A 22,978-nucleotide genomic window follows, 5' to 3' on the forward strand; every position below is an offset into this window, starting at 1 on the left:
TTGTACATATTTTGTGATACATCAGTGCTCATACATAAGTTCAGAGGCTGTGTTCTCTTCAGTGTTGCAGAATGCTCTGTGGGAATGCATGCTCAGAGGATTTCCCAATAGTGATGTGAACAGGCCATCCCCTATTTCAGGGGTTCCCAAACTCTCCAGGAGTAAGTCTTTGTGTGGGAGGGATAATGCAGTAGTGTGATCCCCAGGATTGCCCCACTGCCAGGGGCTTCATTTTACTCACCAGCAGCAGCACCTTCCTGGGGGTACAGGGAGTCCTGCTGAACCTTCCGCAGGGCTCCCCAAGCCTTGGAAAATCTAAAAATAAAGATCACGACCCTTTTCCGGTTTCGTGATCAAATACCGGAAGTGAGTTGCGATCTTTATTTTTAGATTTTCAAAGGCTTGGGGAGCCCTGTGGATGATTTCGCAGGGCTCTCCACACCTTGGGAGGGTGCTGCGGCTGCCCCTGATAGTAGCACAATCCTGGGGATCGAGTCACTGCATTCCCCCCTCCCCACCAACTTAAAAGGGCAAAAACAGAGCTCCTCAGGCTTGGTTGTGCCAATATCCCATTTTGAGAACCTCTGTCCGATTGGTACACGTGCTGTTCACTGGAGGCTTACAGGGCTTTGTATGGTAGCCGTAATCTCTTTAAGCTGCTTACTTGTAGGATCAATACATTTATATGTTAATTGTTTTCTGTTATTTTATTGAATTAATATTTCCTGGTTAATATTGCTATATATTTAACAGGTTTCTGAATATGAAAATTCAAGAAGGTGAAGCCCATAACATTTTTTGCCCAGCATATGACTGCTTCCAGCTTGTTCCAGTAGAGATCATAGAAAGTGTGGTTTCTAAGGAGATGGATAAACGTTACTTACAATTTGACATTAAGGTAAACTGTCAAAATGTCAGCATGTGGCTAAAGCATCTGTCTCAGTTTATTATTCTAGCCTTTTATATTGTGAATACATTGAACCACTTCACACTGAACCCCTGTGAAACTCTAGAAGGGAAGAAAGATGGCTTCTTTCGAGCAGGGCAACCACGTGAAACAAATACGCGTCTCTAAGAACATAAGAACAGTCCCACTGGATCAGGCCATAGGCCCATCTAGTCCAGCTTCCTGTATCTCACAGCGGCCCACCAAATGCCCCAGGGAGCACACCAGATAACAAGAGACCTCATCCTGGTGCCCTCCCTTGCATCTGGCATTCTGACATAACCCATTTCTAAAATCAGGAGGTTGTGCATACACATCATGGCTTGTACCCCATAATGGATTTTTCCTCCAGAAACTTGTCCAATCCCCTTTTAAAGGCGTCCAGGCTAGACGCCATCACCACATCCTGTGGCAAGGAGTTCCACAGACCGACCACATGCTGAGTAAAGAAATATTTTCTTTTGTCTGTCCTAACCCGCCCAACACTCAATTTTAGTGGATGTCCCCTGGTTCTGGTATTATGTGAGAGTGTAAAGAGCATCTCCCTATCCACTCTGTCCATCCCCTGCATAATTTTGTATGTCTCAATCATGTCCCCCCTCAAGCGTCTCTTTTCTAGGCTGAAGAAGCCCAAACGCCGTAGCCTTTCCTCATAAGGAAGGTGCCCCAGCCCAGTAATCATCTTAGTCGCTCTCTTTTGCACCTTTTCCATTTCCACTATGTCTTTTTTGAGATGTGGTGACCAGAACTGGACACAATACTCCAGGTGTGGCCTTACCATCGATTTGTACAACGGCATTATAATATTAGCCGTTTTGTTCTCAATACCCTTCCTAATGATCCCAAGCATAGAATTGGCCTTCTTCACTGCCACCGCGCATTGGGTCGACACTTTCATCGACCTGTCCACCACCACCCCAAGATCTCTCTCCTGATCTGTCACAGACAGCTCAGAACCCATCAGCCTATATCTAAAGTTTTGATTTTTTGCCCCAATGTGCATGACTTTACACTTACTGACACTGAAGTGCATCTGCCATTTTGCTGCCCATTCTGCCAGTCTGGAGAGATCCTTCTGGAGCTCCTCACAATCACTTCTGGTCTTTACCACTCGGAAAAGTTTTGTGTCGTCTGCAAACTTTGCCACTTCACTGCTCAACCCTGTCTCCAGGTCATTTATGAAGAGGTTAAAAAGCACCGGTCCCAGGACAGATCCTTGGGGCACACCGCTTTTCACCTCTCTCCATTGTGAAAATTGCCCATTGACACCCACTCTCTGCTTCCTGGCCTCCAACCAGTTCTCAATCCATGAGAGGACCTGTCCTCTAATTCCCTGACTGTGGAGTTTTTTCAGTAGCCTTTGGTGAGGGACCGTGTCAAACGCCTTCTGAAAGTCCAGATATATAATGTCCACGGGTTCTCCCGCATCCACATGCCTGTTGACCTTTTCAAAGAATTCTATAAGGTTCACTTACCCTTACAGAAGCCATGCTGACTCTCCCTCAGCAAGGCCTGTTCGTCTATGTGTTTTGAGATCCTATCTTTGATGAGGCATTCCACCATCTTACCCGGTATGGATGTTAGGCTGACCGGCCTATAGTTTCCCGGGTCCCCCCTCTTTCCCTTTTTAAAAATAGGCGTGACATTTGCTATCCTCCAATCCCTCAAAACCATGGCCGTTTTGAGGGACAAGTTGCATACCTTAGTCAAGAGATCTGCAACTTCATTCTTCAATTCCTTAATAACCCTTGGGTGGATGCCATCAGGGCCCAGTGACTTATTGATCTTTAATTTATCAATGAGGTCTGAAACATCTTCTCTTTTAACCTCTATCTGACTTAACTCCTCGGTCAGGAGGGACCGTTCGGGCAGCGGTATCTGCCCGAGGTCTTCTGCCGTGAAGACAGATGCAAAGAACTCATTTAATTTCTCTGCCATCTCCAAGTCTCCTTTTATCTCCCCTTTCCCTCCCTCACCACCATGTTGCTGGCCATGCATTCCTCATAGTCTTGCTTGGCCTCCAGTATCACCTTCTTACATTTCTTTTGCCACAGTTTATGTTCCTTTTTATTCTCTTCATTAGGGCAAGACTTCCATTTATGGAAGGAAGCTTCCTTGCCCTTCACAGCCTCTCTAACTTGGCTGGTTAGCCATGCCATAGTCTCTCTATGGGAAGGGTCCAGGTGGGACATTCACCAACTGCAAGGTGCTCTTATGCCAGGGGAAGGACTGGAATATACCACAAGAAGAGCCTCAATAGCACTCAGGCAAAGAAGGGTACTGGCAGATCATTGTACAAAGGCAAAGGATGGGAGCCAGGCAAGATGGGTTTAAGTTGAGAACCAGGATGATGTAGTGGTTTGGGACTTAACCCTGGGAGGTTCAGGTTCACATCCCCACTTAGCTATGAAGCTTCCTGAGTGACATTGGGTCAGTCACTATCTCTCAGCCTCACCTACCTCACAGGATTGTTGTGAGGATAAAAGGAAGGAAGAAACCATGTAAACCATTCTGAGATTCTTGAAGGAAGGATGGTATAAAAATATGATTGATAGATAGATTAAATAAATTTCCTGCTGTTATAACTTTTCGTATAATGCATAATATAGTATAGTCCAAATATTTTAGGTAACAGTTAGTTACCTTAGTTCTTTGACTGAGTTTTACACGTTGCTATAGCAAATAACTAAAATTGTCTAGCGAGATATAGATTTTTATAGCTATTTTAGTTTTTGCACCTGTTTAAATGACAAAGGTTTGCATATTCAAATTAAACTTCATCACAGTTAGAAGAGTCTGGTCCAAAGTGGTAACTAATTTCCATGTTCCTTGTTTGTTTTTAGGCCTTTGTTGAAAATAATCCTTCCATTAAATGGTGTCCTACACCAGCCTGTGAAAGAGCAGTCAGACTAACAAGACAAGGGTCAAATACATCAGGTTCAGAAACACTTAGTTTCCCATTGCTAAGAGCCCCTGCTGTGGATTGTGGGAAAGGGCATCTCTTCTGCTGGTTAGTACTATTTGTTTCTACTTGACATGAAATAAATGATTGCTGATTTTTTAACTGATGCATTTTAGAATGTAGTACAAGCATTAAATAGTTAATAATAACAGTAAATAATTAATGTTTGATTCCTATATAGATCTTTGTACATAAAGTATTAAATCTTATTCAAAATTTCTATTCAAAAATATCAATTTTTCTTTTCATATTCTGTCAAACTAATAATAATTGTAGCTATTCAAATGTTTTTTCTCCCTTAAGAGTCAATATTCTATGTATTCAAATTTTTTTTTTGTCTTTTAAGAGTCCGTGTCTCATTACTATCAAAAAGTGTAATTAATAATTAACAGCAAATTGTTCTCTCAGGATTTCTGGACCTCTTAGGTTTAATTGTTTTATGCAAGTATAGTGGAGAAATTGCCTACTATGGTTTATAGAATTATGCTACTTAAAAATGCATATGGGAAGGGCTGTAGCTCAATGAGAGAGAGCACTTGCTTTTGCATGCAGAAGATTCCAGGTTCAGTCTGTAACATCTCCAGCTAGGTCGGTGAAAGATTCCTGTCAAAATCCCTGGAGAGCCACTGCTGGTCTGTGTGGACATACTGAGCTGGCTCTATCAGTGGTCTAACTTAGTATTAGGTATGTTCCTATGTACAGATTTTTGCTATAAAAGTTCATTGGTACATGAAGTTGTGCTTTGGAATAGGCTACACATAGAAATGTTGCATGTGGCTCTTTTTTTCAACCATTTAACCCCATTTCCACCATGCATTTTTATAGAACTTCAAGACTGAAGGAAAGAGGTTTGCATGTGGTTTCTGGAAACCTAACTTTGACTTTGTCCTCCCTTCCTCCCTTCTTTATTGGGAAGTTTCAGGAGACAGAGGGAAGTGCAATGACTGTGGTGGAGAAGAGAGACAATTTAATAGTGGCATTTGCAGTGCAAGTTTCTAAAGAATAGGCTTTTTCTGCTCTTTGTTTCTAGCGTGGACATCTACCTGATTGTAAGTTATACAGGGTTCTGCAAAATAAGTTCATGCAGTATATTTTCCTATTCATAATATCGTATGTAGAGGGCATACATGGATTTGAAATTTAACTTTTACACTAGTACAAATTCTAAGATGGAAAAGGAGCACCAAGGCTGGTGGGTGTGTGTTTATTATTTGTAGTATGACAGTGCCATACTTTCCTTTTTAACTTTCCATTGTGGCTTTCTGGTTATTTGAATGATGTGAAGGAAACTGATTATGTGACCATAATTTTAAAAACCTTCTAAAAGGCACTGCATCATTTGATCTAGTCAATTTATTGCACTCCTTTTAATACAGCAGGTTCTGACATGAAACTGTATTTATGAAATGATGCTAATTTTAGTTGTTTGCTTTTTCTATGTTGGATGTGGGACAGATGTCTAAAGCTATTTTGCTGTGTTTCCTGTAAAAAAGAGTGAATCGTGACCAATCTGGAAATTATATTGGCACATCCACACCCAGGGACCATCTGGAAACAGTGTATCTTTTTTGCTCCAGGAATCTGCTTCTCTAAAAATTAGCAGTAATAATGAGGGAAGTCTGTACAGTACTCATGAGTTCTTTCTATACAAAATTATATTCATTCCTCTGAAGATTAAAAGCAGAAGGTGACAATGACATGGAGATCATATATTTAGTAGTTGGCCGTTTGTGCTTATCCAGTTGTCCAACCGCATATCTTCTTCTGTCAGAAAAATTTATTGACATACCCCAGTTAACAAAAGACTCTTCCTTCATGAGAGGTAGAAATAGATGTTCTCTGTCTTTATAAAGCACCTAGGACATTGACTCCTGAGGCTTTTTAATGTTACTGTAGTATGAAAGCGAAAGCGTTTCTTTTTCAAAGATCCTACATCTCCATCTGGCAGCTGGCAAACTACAGTGTACATGTTTATATTCTGGAGCCTGCTGCACATCAGATATGAAGTGTGGCTAGCTGCTATAGGAAAATTGAGTCAAGATGCCTAATCCTAGCTATCGTCGTCCTATTCCCATGTGAGATCAGCTTTTCTGCCCAGATTCTTACACCTGTTCTTGAAGTTGCCCGTGGAGCTTATCCTGAGCAGAGGGAGATTACTGTGCCAACATTTTGTTCTGCCGCTTGCAAATAACATGACAACTGTTAAGTACTTCCTCCTATGCTGAAACAGGTACTATGACAAAATACAGTCGGTATAAGAGGATTACCCCTCTCCTGATGGAGGGGAAGGGTAATGGAATTAGTGATCCCTTGTACAACAAGCCTCTACTTATCAGATCAGTTCCCTGTGAAGTTTTCTGGTTTCTGTGATCTGAAATTGACAGTAATGCTGCATGTGAGTGCAAATTGATCCTTGTATTCTACCAGTGTGCTGAACATTTGAAATTTTAAGAAGAGATGAAGAGCCCAATCCTAGGCATGTCTACTCAGATGTGAATCCCATTTTAAAGAGACAAGGGGGGGAGGTTGAGAGAGCGAGAGCATCTAAATTTAAATCAGCAATCAATTCAGTTGATGGCTAAATCTCACTATGCACCTGCTCATTCTGAAGCAACTGTAATCGTGGGGAGAGTTCAAAATAACCAAGCTGCACTATGTTCCAAAACAGCCCCCTACTGAGATTTAGGTGCTCAGTTGACATATCTTGGGCTAGCCCATTGTGTCCTTCTGAATGTCTCTTAGTTCTTTGGAAGCAGGCATGTTGGCAAAATATAACTGTAGTTTACAAAAATGAAACTTTTTAAATTGTATTATCCTGCCATAATGAAAATCAATATTTTTTAATCCAAGGGGAAAATATAATTCAATTTTTGCCACATTATTTGATATATGTATTTGGCTCAATTTTCAGGGAGTGTCTTGGTGAAGCACATGAACCTTGTGATTGTGAAACATGGAAAAATTGGCTGCAGAAGATTACAGAAATGAAGCCTGAAGAACGTAAAAGTGTTCATTACCATCTTTTTTGTTTCATTTGTAGAAAATCTGTAATTATGTAATATAATATCAGTATGTACTAGAATGGCATAAAACATGGTTTCCAGAATAGGGAGTTTGACCTCCTAGGTGAATGTGGAAAAGCTGTGAGCTTGTTTGATCAGAGGATGCAGCAATAATAATTGGGAAGTGAGAGGCACAGGTTTTGAACTGCTCTTAATTGATGGTGCAGACTCTTGTTTTCTGAATAACATACCTCTGAGCATCCATCCTCAGGCAGCTCAGTTTCTGGATGAAGTGGTTCAGGAATAAGTGTTGAGAATTGTTTAAGTGTGCATTCTCTTAGGAAACATAGTTTAAAAACAATTTTAATTATGTCAAAAATGAACAGAATATGCCTTAAATTGTTTCTTGTAAAGAAGCAACATTTATGAAGATATCAGATTAGTTCCTTTTAATACAATTTTTAGTTACTGTGGGAGCAAGTTGCTTTAAAAAAAATCTGGGGAGCTGTAAATACAATGGATACAGAAAAGCAACATTGCAACTTCTCTTTATTAACCTACATAGAATGCTATTCAGAGGTTGCAGAAACTGAATGCAAGCACTGTTTTTTTTTAAATTCAGTTGACTATTTTGTAGAAATAAACTTGTTAGAATAAGCTTATATTTTGCAAAATATGGCATATAAATAGGTATGCTGTTGACTTTAGAGGTGTGTATTGTCCTGCCAGTTGATTTTGTAGATTTTTGTAGCCCTTGCCACACTTTGATTATATCCAGAAGTCGTTCATTCAACACATGAATGACTTTTCATTCATGAAAAGGCACTTTTCTTGAATGACTTTTCAACACTTTTTCAACCTCTCTGTTATTCTAAAGGCTAAAATTGCCCTCCTTTGTTGATTAGCATATGACATGGTGATTCAAACTGTTTTGTCGTGTGTGTGTGTGTGTGTGTGTGTGTGTGTGTGTGTGTGTGTGTGTGTGTGAGAGAGAGAGAGAGAGAGAGAGAGAGAGAGAGAGAGAGAGAGCGCATGTGTCAACTTTAAGTCTGGGTCTATTCCAAGACCGTTAGGTGTTAATGAGAGTCCATTTGCAAAAATCTTTGTGTGACAGCAGGAATTTAAATGATGAAAAAGGCATTTGCAATTTGCTAACTAAAAAAGCATTGGAAGCAACATTTGTAAACTAAAAAAGACAGAGTTCCACTTTTCAACCCTGCTCTGGTCCCTAACCTGTCAAATGAGCGGGGAACACCTGTATTGGTTTATGAAGTAAAACTATCTTTCATTCTGCAACTAGGGCTAAGGATGCGTTACAGCACATTTGCAAAGAACCTAATTGTACACTTGGATGAATGTAGAAAATGTGCCAATGAATTTGCTTTTAACACATTATGTTGTATGCACAAAGCCTTAGCTTTTCAATTTTCCCCCTTCAAAGTTGTGGGAGTTAGTGAAGCTTATGAAGATGCTGCCAACTGCTTGTGGTTACTTACAAATTCCAAACCATGCGCCAGTTGCAAATCTCCAATTCAGAAGAATGAAGGCTGCAACCATATGCAGTGTGCTAAGGTAAGCAAAGGCCATTGAGAGACTGCTTAATAATATCTACTCTAACAGTCTTTCTCTTGCTTCATCAGCATATTTTGTGTGTGTTTAATTGCTGGACAATGTGAGAGTCACTTTCTTTACTTGTACTCCTCCTTGACAAAAGCGTAGTCTGATGTATGAAGATCACTGTGTTTCCATGGCAAGCTAAATGTGAAGCATGTTTTGGGTAGGACCCTCCAAAGTGAGTTCTCTATTATCTGCTAATGAATAATTATTTAAACTGAAATAAGATTCTGGACAAATGCCATTGACAAGCTCATCTGTGAACCTGTTGTATGGGTGACTCATTTGGACAATGTGTTTTTATTTATCTTTGCTCTAAAGAATTTCTTAACCCATGTTGTGGTTGCTAAATGTTATTTCAGAAAAGAAATTCAAAATGTACTTCTATTTGTCAATACAGAAATAATATTACAGCTTGTAACAATTGCTTGATAGGACCATTATATCATAGCAGTCATATGTTATGATGTATGAACTGGCCGATAGATTACTATGTGATGAAAACATGTTTAGATCTCATTGCAAATGTGTAACAGAACTGTGTTAAGGAATTCATTCTTTTTTCCCTTTTGAAGTGTAAATATGACTTCTGTTGGATTTGCTTGGAAGAATGGAAAAAGCACAGCTCTTCAACTGGAGGTTATTACAGATGCACACGTTATGAGGTTATTCAGCATGTAGAGGAACAATCCAAGGAAATGACAGCTGAGGTAAGAGGCTGTATTCCTTTTGTCCTTCCTGATTTTTTGAATTTGTAGCCAAATGTACCTTTACATATTTTCTTCATCCTTGTCCTTAAGCCTCCTTATACTGCTAATTAGAGCACTATAAATTTATTTGCTGTGGCAACTAGCTTTTCCACTGGAAACATTTTCCTTCATCTCTCACTTGATGCTGTGCTTGGAGGAGATGCAGAACTTGGAGTACAGTGCAAAGTTGATGCACCTAACCTCTTTCTGGAGGTATTGTGAGTGCCTCTGAAGCTTGGTACTATGAGACACAACGCTCTACCCTTCTGCTCTCCTGCTTCATGGCAGAAGAATCAGGAGAGGGGCAAGATTGGTAGTGACTATGTTTTAGGGTAAGCTACTAAAACCAACTTACCAGAGGGTAAAGCCAGTCCTGAACTGAAAAATGGTCTAAATCTTTTTCTTTACTTCCCAACCAAACCATACCACTATTCAAACTCGTCTATTGAATTCAAACCAGACCAGAACCTAACAATACCACTTCCTAACCAGCGTGAACCATGAGCGCATAAAATCAAGGATTCAATGTCATTGCCAAGACCTGAAAAGAAGCAGTAGTGGGAGTCTGCTATTTGTAGGCTACCATCCACTTTAGTCAACCGAAAGGGGAATGAGGAGGGGGAAACATTTGAGCACATTTAAATAAATTCAGATATTATTATGCCGTTGTACAAATTGATTGTAAGGCTACATCTGGAACATTGTGTCCCGTTTTGATCAGCACATCTCAAAAAGGATATACAGGTGCGCACCATTTAAGGATGAGTTCTCCAATCCCTGTTATGCGATTAGGTTGTTAAGTAAACATTCAGTCCAACCTAGTGCCTTCTTTGTTGTGTAAATAGACACTCCCTGGCATAAACTAGCTGACTGCACAGGCCACTGGAGACTGCCACTTCTTTCATTATGAGCCTTTTTGTTGTGTAAACAGACACTCTGCTACAGACTATGGGAGTCCCAACTTCCTTATTAAGAACCTCTTTGTTGTGCTTTGACCACTGTCATATATGCAGTCCATCATTAAGCGGAAGATTAAGTGACACGTCTCTGTAGTGACTAGAGAAGATGCAGAATTTGTTGTTGGCATCCTGCAGTCTCGGAAGACTAGGGTATCGCGCTCTAAATGGTGGTTCTGGAACAGTGTCCTCCCCAGTGCACGAAGCCTGGGTAATGTAGGTATGGAGGATAGGCTGTTACCCATGCAGCAAATTGCCCCTCTCCGCGTCGCTGAAATGGTCCAATGGAAAGGCAGAGGCCAATACGGTTGGTTCCAGCAGCGTCGCAGGAGTTGCCAGAACGTGACTGTGTTCAGCCATGAACTGCCTCAGGAACTCCGGCTCCAGATTTTGCCTCGAGGTTGACTCCTGAAGCCTTTTCCATAACTGGATGTAGCCACAAGGCAGTGGAGGTTTGGGATCAGAGTTTTCCTTCTCTCAGATGAGCTGCCTTCCCAGGCTAATGAGTCCCATCTACCGGTGGCTGTTTAGTCGCCTCTTAGGACAAGTACAGCCAAACTGAGGGCCTATTCTTATCCCCAGCCCCCAGGGGATAGATGCAGAATAGTGTGACCAAAATGATTAGTGGGCTGGGTCACCTCCCTTATGAAGAAAGACTACAAGGTTTGAGGCTCTTCAGTTCAGAATAGAGGTTCCCAAAGTGTACTGTGTTTTGGGGGGCATCATGGGACATGTACTGCTTGAACATCTCAACAGAGTGGGCATAACAGATTGCCACTTGAAGGTTCAGAGCAGCTGGCTGAACTCTGCAGATCTGCAAAAGGGCCCACTTGCCCTCCCTGCAACTTTTGACACTATTTTTGTAGTTTTTTTTTTCAGTGCAACCCAATAGTAATTGGCACTGATGTCATCACATCAGCATGTTGTTGCATCATCACCACTTACTTCTGGGTCTGTCAATTGCATACTTCTTTTTGTTTATGAATGTTAAATTAAAATGAGCCAAGTAAGATGTTAATGTTTGTTTTCTCTCTTATTTCCTACCATTATTTTTCAGGCTGAAAAGAAACACAAAAGATTTCAAGAACTTGATAGATTTATGCACTATTACACAAGATTTAAGAACCATGAGCTCAGTTATCAAGTATGATTGTAAAAAGTTACAGTCTTTTTTCTAATTTTATTAGTTTAAAATGAAGTTATTTATCCAATTTTCTTTCCCCCCCTTCTTTTAGTTAGAACAACGCCTTCTAAAAACAGCCAAAGAGAAGATGGAGCAACTGAGTAGAGCCCTCAGTGGAAGTAAGTGTGTCCATGTTTTCTGTAGCACATTATAGTACTCAAAATATTGTGTATCAAAGACTTTCAAAAATTGGTTGTTTCCAGTGACTGCTTTCATGCATACCAGACTCTGTGTTTTATGACTTGACTTGCTTTGCCTAACTTGGGTTAATATAGCACTAGATTCAATTTTACACCATTGTGTTTTCTGTTTAAGAGAAAGTGATTTTTTCAGTAACACGGTACTAGCAAATACCTTTCTATACTTCAAATGCCTTATGTTTCTACCAGAAAACCGATAAAACTCCTGCTTATTTTATTTTATTTCATCTCCTCTTAAGATTGCACTCACTGGCAGCCAGAAACGTTATTTCCTTGCAGGATACCACTCTCCCACTCCTACCCTTTCCCACTGGCACCTTTACTCATGCTCAGCTACTTGGGTCTCCTCTTCCCTTTGCACTCTTTCTATTTTTAGTGTAGATGCTTCTCTATTTCACATGACTTTCCACCACCTTTATCCTATGGTATTTGAAGTAACTACCATGGTCCCTTAGGATTGGACAATTCAGAAAACATAGCTCCCAAGAAAACAGCTGGCATTGTCTCCCCAGTGTCACTTCAGTAGAGCACAGTTTTGAAACAGCTATTCTACCCTTGGCTCCCAGATGTAGTACAGAGTCACACAAAGGCATGATCAAGAGCAGGAACTTCATGGACCCAGGCATCAAAGAGATTGCTGAAAATCTATGGCTTCAAGTTACCTTTTCCTTTCCTGAATAACAATTATCCTAATCGCAATCCGCAACCAGTAGCACATTGTGAGCTACTTCTTATTTAAATAGCAGCTTGTAATATGGCACAAGAGGAATGCTACTAAAAAATAAAAGGGGGAAGCAACACTGTGGAGGTATGCACATAGGGCTGAATTCAAAGTGCTAGTTTTGACTTTTAAAGCCCCATACAACTCAGGTCCAGGGTATTTGAGGAACTGCCTCTTTCCATACAATCCAACCCATCTTCTCGGGTCATCAGAGGAACTTCTAACTGTGCCGTCACCAGCAGAGGTGAGGGGTATGGTGGCAAGAAAGAGGGCCTTCTTGGTGGTGGTTCCCTGTTTGTGGAATTCCCTCCCCCTGGAATTGAGAACAGCTCCCTCTTTAGAGTCCTGTCAGCAGGGTCTTAAGACCTTTTCATTCAGGGAAGCCTTTTTAAGCTGATACGGGGGGGGGGGGTGTTTTATTGTTTTTATAAGTTTTATTGTGTTTTATTGTTTTTAAATATGTGTATATTCCTTATTTGTAAGCTTATCTTTAAAGTAATTTAATGGTTCTTGTTTAATAGATCACATGCTATTTGCCCATAACTCAGTTCATTGAATACTAATGAATGGAGCTGCCTTCTTTTGCAGCTGGAGATTTTCTTCATATGTGATCTGCTTAGGTATATGTTCTTTAAGATTAAGGTCTTGCAAACAACACTTTAAAATAATGAAAAGTATTTTGGATAACAAATATTAATGAGAAGCCAAGATTGCATTTGCAAAGGGATGAAATTTGCAGTCATAAAGTAACAGTTATGCATGATGCTGTACAAAACTTTTTTTTTAAGTCTACTTCTGCTACAGTGGTGAGGTGAAGAAAGATGTTCTCTTACTGGAAGGCAGATGTCTATAGGCAATGTGAGTGCAATGTTGAAATGTGAATTCAGCGTAATAATTGAGGTACTTACAGAACTTTTCTTTGTTTTTGAAGTCTACAGCAGATTTATTTAAGAAATAGTTTTACTGTAGTTTTTACAGAAACATAATACTTTGTGCTTTGTACTGAAGCATTGAAGAAATACTAGTTTTGTTGAAACACTCATCACATCTGCAATTTGGGATGGTAAGAAAAAAACACTGTTTGAACTTCTCTTGCAGCTGAAGGAGTTTGTCCGGATACCACATTCATTGAAGATGCAGTGCAAGAACTCCTCAAGACTCGTCGCATCCTGAAGTGTTCTTACCCATATGGATTTTTTCTAGAACCAAAAAGCACAAAGAAAGAAATATTTGAACTTATGCAGGTAAAAGACTTCTGTGTGGCGACTGCTTCTGCATTTTTTAAAATAGCTTACTCATTGTATTGAATTGACTTTTCAGTGAAACTTCCAAGCAATTGTCCCTAGGGTACAATTTTACTTTAAATTTTACTGTACTGTAAAAGGGTACAACCTTTTACTTCAGTGAGAGAGGAATAAGCACTTACTTAATTCTCCTGTGCAAATAAATGTGATTTTAAAATACTTAATTTGGGATGAACTTAGTGTGTTGTCATCCATTTAAAGCAATTATTTTCAACCACTGTGCTGTGGAACACTGTGCCATAAATGGTCTGCAGATATGCTGCAGAGTTTGGGGGAGGGTAATTTATTAGTGGAGCCATTGGGGTTTGTGAGCCCCTTGCCAGAAGTGCACTGTGTCTTGTTGATTGTCAAAAAAAATGGTTGTGTGCCTTGACAATTTTAGAGCCTTGTCAGTGTGCTGTGAGATTAAAAACGTTGAAATCGCTGATGTAGAGGTTACATGTCTTCGATCTACTGTTGGCACAAGAAGAGATGCGTTTTATGAACTAACTAAAAACAGTAACATGAAAACAATTTTTTACTTGAAAATTGTAACTGGTTGTGAAAAAAATCAATTTGAAATTATACTAAGTTAAAAGAAATTTTTGACTTACTGTGATAACTTCCTTCTTCACAGTGGTTGTAAGGAATCCTAGGACAGGTTCTGTATTATAATACATCTTACCTTGTGAGGAGTTATCACAGACATTTATTTTCTATTACAGACAGACCTTGAAATGGTCACAGAGGATCTTGCTCAGAAGGTGAATAGGCCTTACCTTCGTACTCCTCGTCATAAAATTATTCGTGCAGCCTGCCTTGTACAGCAGAAGAGGCAAGAATTCTTGGCCTCTGTGGCCCGAGGAGTTGCTCCTGCAGATTCTCCAGAAGCTCCAAGGCGCAGGTAATCTAATGATCATAACAAAAGTTTACTTACCCAGAGGCTCTCTTTATAGCCACTTAAGCTTGGTAAGATGGCCTTACAACCCTAATTTGCTTAGAGAAGATTGGACAGACATACAGTAGATAACCCTACTAACCTTGTGTGACAGAGTTAATTTTTTATCATCTACAATCTTTGTTTCACCACTTCCTACCTTACCTTACCATTTTCGGTCATAGAAGTGTGTTACCTGTTACAAAAACATACCAGTGTTTGTGACCAAAATTGTAGTGTTGGAAATGTTTATAGATACTCCAGTTTGTAAGAGGTGTGTGTGTTGAGTTGACGCTGCAAAATACTGCTTTTGCTAAGTTGTAAATGTGTTTTGTAACATCTATCCAGCAAAGTTGCTTCCAATTTTACTGCTTGCTGATGTGTTTAAAGGAATGTAGTTTCAATGTTGGTAGCTGGCTAGAGCCTTGTGGAGTTAGAATGGAATGCTTGATGTGCCCGATACATTATCAAGGAATAAGTGTTTCACTGGTAAACTTACAATTCTTCACTAGACGTAGGTTTTGAGGGAAAGACACAAAAGTTAATGAAAATATGGCATTGCGTTAAGTGTCCTGGTAATGGAATTCAAATGAGAAGCGGTGTAGGTCAGTCAGTGAAGCTAACAGAAGTCACTTGACTCATATAGGTAAAAGTCAAAAATGGAGTCCAGAATTTTACATATAATTTGGTACATCCTGAATTGGTTTAGAGAAGCAAAAGTTTCAGCTGTTTGTTTTAGTTTTAGAACATCTAAAGCATGGAAGCCTGAAGGTATATTATAATGTATCAACCCAGGGGTGTCAAACTCATTTTGTACTGAGGGCCGAATGGCATTCATTATGCCTGCTGAGGGCCAGAAGTGATGTCATTAAACAAGTCATAACCAAAAATAAGCACTTTTTCCTCACTTAGGAACTCATTAGCTGCAAATGACAGAAGAAAAATATACAAATTTCGATCATACTTCAAGATGCAGGACAGCCCAGTTTTCATGTGGGCTGCCCTTTCAGCAGTAACACCTCAGCACTGCTCAGCACTGAGAGCCTGAGGACCAGATAAAAAGCTTCCGTGGGCCACATCTGGCCTCTGGGCCTTATGTTTGACACCCCTGTATCAACCATACAGTTGCTGACCATAATACTAGGTTTTCTGTAGAAAACAGTCATGGAATACAAGTCCAGATGAAACTAACTGGGTATTGTTCAATGGGACTGAGGCAGATACACACAAGAGAAACTATGCCCTCTGTTTTGCATTTTTTGTTGCTATGCTCTGTGGGACTCTTCTGGGACAATAGAGAGCATACTTCAGTGTAATGAATCATGCCTAGTTTAGTCAGCACACTATGTTTGGATTATTGGATTGTTTTTCTCACTTCGTATTCTGTTATAGTTGTAAAGTGTTTATGGCTTCACACTAGATCCTATTTAAATGATGGGTGAGACTAATTAGCAAATCCAGAATTATGAGTAATTTTATAGTTCTCTACGTGCTACTGAAGACCTGTAAAATAAGCACACTTATAACTAATGTTTAAATATCAAATTATTTTCATTCTTAATTTGTTGCCTGGAGGGTGAGCTGTTTGTAATTTATTCTATTCTTGAATAACAAGATCTGTTTAATTTATAGCTTTGCTGGTGGAACATGGGATTGGGAATATTTAGGATTTGCATCTCCAGAGGTAATTTTTTGTCACTTTTAATTATGTCAATTTGCATATTATGAAAATGATGGTGAAACTTTACTTTGCATGAATCCTAATGCTGCAAACTGTGTACCAAGGTTTGGAAGGTGTGAATGAGCTTTCTATTTTTGTTGCTTTACAATAGAAGGAAATATATTCTTATGCTCCAGAAGTCCATAGTGTGTATATAAGGGACAAACATCTGTCCCCAAAGTCTGCTCCGCCATAGCTAGGGCATAGTAGCAGTCTGTGCTTCTTAACCAGGTGCGAGCCTAGTTCCATCTTTTGCAAGGGAAGCTTCCTGGCCTGCTTCATGTTATCAAGGAAGAAAAGACATAAATAGGTTTATCATGGGCAGGGGTTTCTTGCCAGCAGTATTAAATGCTGCTATTTTATGAGCTGAATCCTGAATCAATGCCAGCAATCAGCTGTGAGCTATGGTATTGATCTACTGTGGTAACCGTGTTACCACTGTTTTCCTTGTTGCTGCCCTTTCATTGGCTATCATCTTGCTCCCGATTGTTTCTATTTTTAATTTCAGTGCCACGCAGATGTAACTGAGAGCAGAATTGTGTTTATAGTGCCTTGTCTGCACTCACACTTTATTGCAGATTTATTCCTGTTTAGTTTGATTTGTGTATGAAACTTGCCATCATCTGGACAACACAATTTAGTTAACCATGTTAAAAACTCTATGTCAGGTTATCCAAAAGAGGTAATTTTTGCACTTTGAATTATTTTTTGCACTTTTGGGGTATGTTTTGAGAATCTTAGCTTATTTTTTAAGCTCAATATTGTTTGTTCCTGTAATCTGCAGCATGAGTCTGCCATCATTTGTAGGAAGGTCTTAACTGTACTGTTCCAGGATAATATAACTCTAGAGTTGAATAAAGACTGGGAAGATAATAAACAAGCAAACCCTATTCATGTAGCTGAGTCAGCCCAAGTACCCTATCTGTTACCTACAAATTGAAGGAGGGCAAAAAGAAAATAAATCCACAATCAACTTCTAAAACTGCAGACACTGAAAATAAAGTGGCAATACCTTGCAGCAAAGCATTAGAATTAAGAACCTTGGAGATTTGTAAAGGAAGAGACCTCACTTCATTAAGGAGTTTGGTGATTGTTCTAAGTGGACTATGCACAATTCAGGATACTGAAATTTCCCTCTCCTTTTAATAAAAACCACTGTAATTTTATGTATTTCCTTGTCTATTGTTGCTGGATAGCACTATGCTTGCCATGATATCGTTTGCTTCTTATAAGCAAATCAGCTTGCTTGCTTTTGCGGAGTTCTTCCTATAATGCTTGATTCCCAATAATTTAATGTCTATAAAAAAACATTGTAATTATTATAAAAGGCTGAGTAACAGGCTTAAGCACAAATAATGCATATTACTTGAGGCCTTTGATGCTGTATTTGTAATATAGGAAGTATGAGCCACTCTGACATGATGCTGTGCCTGGTTTTTAAGATAAGAATATTGTGCTATATCTTGTTGCACTTTCATGTTCACTATTGGTTCTGAACATTAAGGTAAAAACTTTGTGAAGGGGTTCAACAAAAAAATTATTTTAACAGGATTCATTTAATTTCTTTCTTTATATACCACCTTTCTCATCCTCTGATTTCTCTTCAGGTATAATTAAGGTAGTTTACACAGGCAGGTTGTCCTAGACCTAATAAGGGTCTTTACAGTATTGTTCTATATATAGAATCCTTCTGTCTCCAGATGTTTCCTTCCAGGTGTAGTCATCTCTTTTAGCTGTGTAAGATATTCCTCAAACTTCTGCAGACAGCCACACAAATCATGACCAGCCATGGATTTTCCATTTCTTATTGCTCTTGTCACTGATGTTCTCAGCATTCCAGTGTAATTCCAGTGACAACAGTGACTCTTCTCTCTCCCTAAGGGTCATATCAGCCTTATCAGGAAGTCACTGAATCCCCGGGTCTCAGAAAGGCACTCCCTGATACCCTCAAGTGTGGTGCCCAGAACAATTTTCCCCACCCCCCTTAGTTACACCACTGTATGTAAGCTGAACCAAGTTGGTTTTGGCATGTGGTGATCGAAATATGCTTTTGCCAATCATAGAAACTCAATTCTTTGAAAAGCTAATAATTACTGATAGATGTATATGCCAGTATTTTTGTTTGTTTGTTTGTTTGTTTGTTTGTTTGTTTTAGATGAAGCCCATTCACACAACTTCTGGGATGGAAGCTAGTTCATTAAATGTATGGTTGTGTCCTGCTCAGTACTCTTAGGGAGCTGTTTTGGGAACTGTTTTGGGGTACTCTTGAGGCATTTATTGGCATATAGCCCTAACATGATTGCTTGGAGAGTAAAATGAAAATCAGATCGTGTTTTTTATAGAAAAATTGCACATCTGTCAGATAATTCATTCGTGGCTAACAATATCATGCTAAATAACACATGGAATTGCACTGTAAACTACAAAGTCTGACTCAGGAGAGAGACTTAGACAGAAGCCTCCCTCTCTTGAGTTACTATGAGGGAGAAATAAAGCAACAGAAGAAGCAATTCAGCAGAAGAAAAGGGAGCTACAGGGTTTTCCTCCAGTTTATATGCATTTTAGGTGTTCAGGTTGTGTGTGCATCTCTCTAGGGCAGGGGTCTCCAAACCCTGGCCCGAGGGCCAGATGCGGCCCACGTCAAGCCTGTATCTGGCCCAAGGCCAGCCTCTTTTCCCCTGAAAGCTCCTGGCCCACTTTGCCGAACATGGCTGTGTTCGGACCTGTGTTCTGGTTGCATCTGGCGGGTGTTCTGAGGCAAGAGTTTGAATGAATGAGCCCATTCATTCATTTATTCACACATCTAAGTTCCTTCTCTAATTTATTTATATAAATTTTATATTTAAATTTTTTTTCGGCCCTCAAAACTGTGCCAGACATTTGATGTGACCCTCTGGCCAAAAGGTGTGGAGACCCCTGCTCTAGGGCATGAGTTCCACTCAACAGAGAAATGTTTTACTGTTTAAAAGCAAAACTGTAAAGAATATTGGGTCTGAATGATTGGTGTCTTTGTTAATCTACTTTCTTTCTGGAATCTTTTATTTATATTCCATCTTGCCAATCCCACATACCCATAGTCCCTTGTAAGTAGGCTTTCAGTTGTCTGGAGGTCACGGATTCCTAGTGCCTACTTTTTGCTTGTCTTCTAGGCTTGACTTTCTGTTCTTCATGTAACTGAGTTCCTTGGGGCATCAGATTAAACCTCTTATGAGTTTTTGGTCCATTATGCATTTTATGCAAATGAAGTCACAGTTCAGCCTCTTTTACCACTTAGAAAGGGAGAGAAGATTTTGGCTAGATACTGGAGCATCCCTGTTAGTGTCCTTTGCATTTTCCTTATTTGACAGGGTTCAGGGCTCCCATTCAATACTGTGATTTTTGACTCAGGTGGAACATCAGCTTTAAAAATACCCTGGAGTGCTACATCTCCAAAACTCTGAGAAACTGAATTACATTCCTCTTATCCTGATACAAATACTATGCTTGGTTAGAGCTTTTTTAAAAAAGGATTCCTAAGTTCCATGGAAATTTTTGAAGGTGATTTTTTATTCCAGTGCCGCTTGATTAAGGTTAATTTTCTTAGGACACAACCCACAGAGAGTTCCTTATATTTAAAAATGTGTGTCAGAACAACAACGTGTGTCAGAACAACAGGCCTTTTTCTGAATTAAATGAAATTTAATTTTCTACTGCAGTTGGCCCACTCTTTTTGTGGGCTCCACACCAACAGATTTAACTATCTGCAGATTGAAAATGTATTTTTTTTTAAATGTACCCTGCTGTAGCCTTCTGCCATTTCACAGCTCTGTCTGGCTGCAGTTCTTGCCTTGTTCACGCAAGTTCAGGCAATTTGTGCAAATTTGCACAATTTATTCCATTTTCTCAGTGTTACAACTGAGGACTGGAGCATCTGCAGATTTTGGCACCTATGGATACAAAAGGCCCCCTGTATTGTCCAACTAGGTACAGCAAAACAGTGGTAACCTGTTAGCATATGATTACGTATATGTATTTCACCTTTTGACTATAAGACTGTGGTTCTCAAACTCTCAGGGAGTGTGAGGACCGCAGTAAGTGCCTGTGTGGGAGCAGGGAAGGCAGTGGGGGGCGAGGGAGGGCAGCTACACAATCCTGGGCATTTATTTACCAGTCCCTACTGCAGCTTCCCGGTGGTGCAGGGAGCCCTGCGTGACCCTCTGCAGGACTCCCCAAGCATCAGAAAGTGAAACGATTGCTCCCCACCTCCGCAAAACCGGAAATGGAGTGTGATTGCTCCACTTTTTGAAGGCTGCAGAGGGTCACACAGGGCTCGCTGCACCCCTGGGAGGCTGCTGCAGAGACTGGTAAGTACATGACAGCCCCTCCACCCCCCTTAGTGATGCGATTCTGGTTATGGTGTTGCTGCCTCTCCCTGCCCCTTACGGGGACAGAATCCAGGGACCGCAGGCTGGAGCATCGCAATGCCCCAGTTTGAGAAGCCCTGCTACAAGGTAAAAACCCAAAATTTATCATATGTTGGGTAATTCCTGTTCCTGGTGGTGGATGGGCATTCCATACACATGGATTAGCCTCTCACCCAGTCACAAGGCAGGGCCAGTTAGATTTTGTTTCTCCACTCGTTGGGCTCCCGACTTCCCAGACAATTTGCTGAGCTATGGAGAACTCAGCATTTCTTGAACTACTTCCACAAACATCTCTTTACAGTCATGGTAGCTGATGTCCATCTGCAGTAACCTCTGATCTTATAAACCAGGGGTGCCCAAACCCCAGCCCTGGGGCTACTTGTGGCCCTCGAGGCATCTCAGTGTGGCCCTCAGGGAGCCCCCGGTCTCCAATGAGCCTCTGGCCCTCTGGAGATTTGTTGGAGCCCGCACTGGCCCAGTGCAACTGCTCTCAGCGTGAGGGCGACTGTTTGACCTCTCATGTGAGCTGTGGGATAAGGGCTCCCTCCACTGCTTGTTGTTTCACGTCTGTGATGCAGTAGCAGCAACAAAGGAAAGGCCAGCCTTGCTTTGTGCAAGGCCTTTTATAGGCCTTGAGCTATTTCACGACCTTCATTCATTCATACAAGTTCATCTTTAATCTACTCATTTATGTAAACTTATGTAAATTTATTCAAATTTTAAATGTAAATTAATTCTTTTTCCCCCTGGCCCCTGACACAGTGTCAGAGAGATGATGTGGCCCTCCTGCCAAAAACTTTGGACACCCCTGTTATAAACAAAAGACACGGGAAGGAAATATCTTATCTACCATCCCACATATCTCATAGAACAGATATTGCATTTGTAATGAGGCGGAACGAATTTTCCTCTGAGGAAAGCCAGCATTTTGCAATTGTAAGGCAATAGTCTACTCCAGTGGTTCTCAAACTTCCCGGGAGATTTATTCCTGGGGTAAGTCTTTGCGGGGGCAGAGGCAGCAAAGCAATCCCCAGGATTGCACCCCTGCAGGGGGTTGGGGGGGCTATCTTTCAGCAAACCACACATGCCCCAGGGTCCAGAGGGAAAGCAGCAAAGCAATCCCCAGGATCATGCCCCTACGGGGGGAGGGGGGGCTATCTTTCAACATACCCCATGTGCCCCCAGGGTCCAGGTGATGTGGGGAGCCCAGCACAGCACTTGCAGGGCTCTCTGCAGCTTTTAAACAGTGAAAGTTCCAAGTGCGATGAAACCAGAAATTCCACTTCCAGTTTAATCGCACTTGGAACTTTCACTGTTTAAAAGCCGCGGTGAGCCCTGCAAGTGCTGTGTTGGGCTCCCCACATCCCCTGGACCAGGGGTCGGCAACCTTAAACACTCAAAGAGCCATTTGGACCCATTTTCCAGAGGAAAAAAAACTTCGGGAGCCACAAAACCCTTTTGACACCTAAAATGAAGATAACACTGCATATATAGTTTTTTTTTTACCTTTATGCTCTTATAGGTCCCATTTTTATAAAGTAGCCCCCTCTTGTAGCTTTTAGTTAGTTTTATCATACATTCTTGTCCTGTGTTTTCAGACACCTGGTCCTCTATGGTGTTTTGCCTGATTCCAAGGCCATTCTCTGCCTGGAGAATTATGCCTACTTTAAGCAAATTAGCTCCCCTTTCCCCCAACAAATGACCCTGGTTCTGCCCTGCAGTCCTGCTGGACCCCACCTCCAGGGTAGCTCCCCTGTTCAACCTGCAGAGGTCCTCTCTCCTGCCAGCAGCCTCCCACCACTACAGCAGACCCTGGATCGTCAACAGGTCTTGGGCACAGCAGCCGCACTTCAAACTCCAGGGTCTCTAGCAGTCCCTTAGTCACAAAGTCAGTCAGAGTATCCAGGGCAGAGTCCAAGGTCAGATTCCAAAGTCAGTCAAATCAGTCAGAGTATCCAAGTCGATAAGCCAGGTCAGATTCCAAAGTCAACCTGCACTCCTTCTACAACCCACAAACCTTTCCTGCCTCAGGTGCTCTTATATCCCTGAGGGCCCTATTGCCTTCAAGTGGCTGCAGCTGTGCAGCACACTCTGCTGGATGCCCAGGCTTACCCTTAAAAGGGCCACTGCTGACACCACATCTACCTTTTCACCAGATCTTCCTAGATTCCAATACAAGTGGGGGGGGGGGAGCAGATCTCTATACAGACCAGTGCAAAAACAGGGAGAAGGTGCGGGGGAGGGAAGATCTCTATATAGATATCACAGCAAGACCATTGCAAAACCCCTTGCACACAGAACC

The 22,978-nt window shown here is 40.9% G+C and overlaps 1 protein-coding gene across 2 annotated transcripts in view; it reads left to right on the forward strand.

Moving 5' to 3' along the window:
• The window catches only part of ANKIB1 (ankyrin repeat and IBR domain containing 1), a 79,230-nt gene that overhangs the window by 48,484 nt on the left and 7,768 nt on the right, over window positions 1–22,978 (forward strand). For both annotated transcript variants that reach the window (XM_066626946.1, XM_066626947.1), the window contains exons 8-17: window positions 754–898; window positions 3,790–3,956; window positions 6,820–6,908; window positions 8,352–8,482; window positions 9,100–9,234; window positions 11,287–11,373; window positions 11,465–11,531; window positions 13,432–13,577; window positions 14,342–14,520; window positions 16,186–16,237. In XM_066626946.1, the coding sequence (XP_066483043.1) occupies window positions 754–898; window positions 3,790–3,956; window positions 6,820–6,908; window positions 8,352–8,482; window positions 9,100–9,234; window positions 11,287–11,373; window positions 11,465–11,531; window positions 13,432–13,577; window positions 14,342–14,520; window positions 16,186–16,237 (1,198 nt within the window). The remainder of the gene's footprint in view (window positions 1–753; window positions 899–3,789; window positions 3,957–6,819; window positions 6,909–8,351; window positions 8,483–9,099; window positions 9,235–11,286; window positions 11,374–11,464; window positions 11,532–13,431; window positions 13,578–14,341; window positions 14,521–16,185; window positions 16,238–22,978) is intronic.

Source organism: Tiliqua scincoides, chromosome 5 (genome assembly GCF_035046505.1).
Source record: "Tiliqua scincoides isolate rTilSci1 chromosome 5, rTilSci1.hap2, whole genome shotgun sequence".
In the NCBI taxonomy this organism is placed as follows: Eukaryota; Metazoa; Chordata; class Lepidosauria; order Squamata; family Scincidae; genus Tiliqua; species Tiliqua scincoides.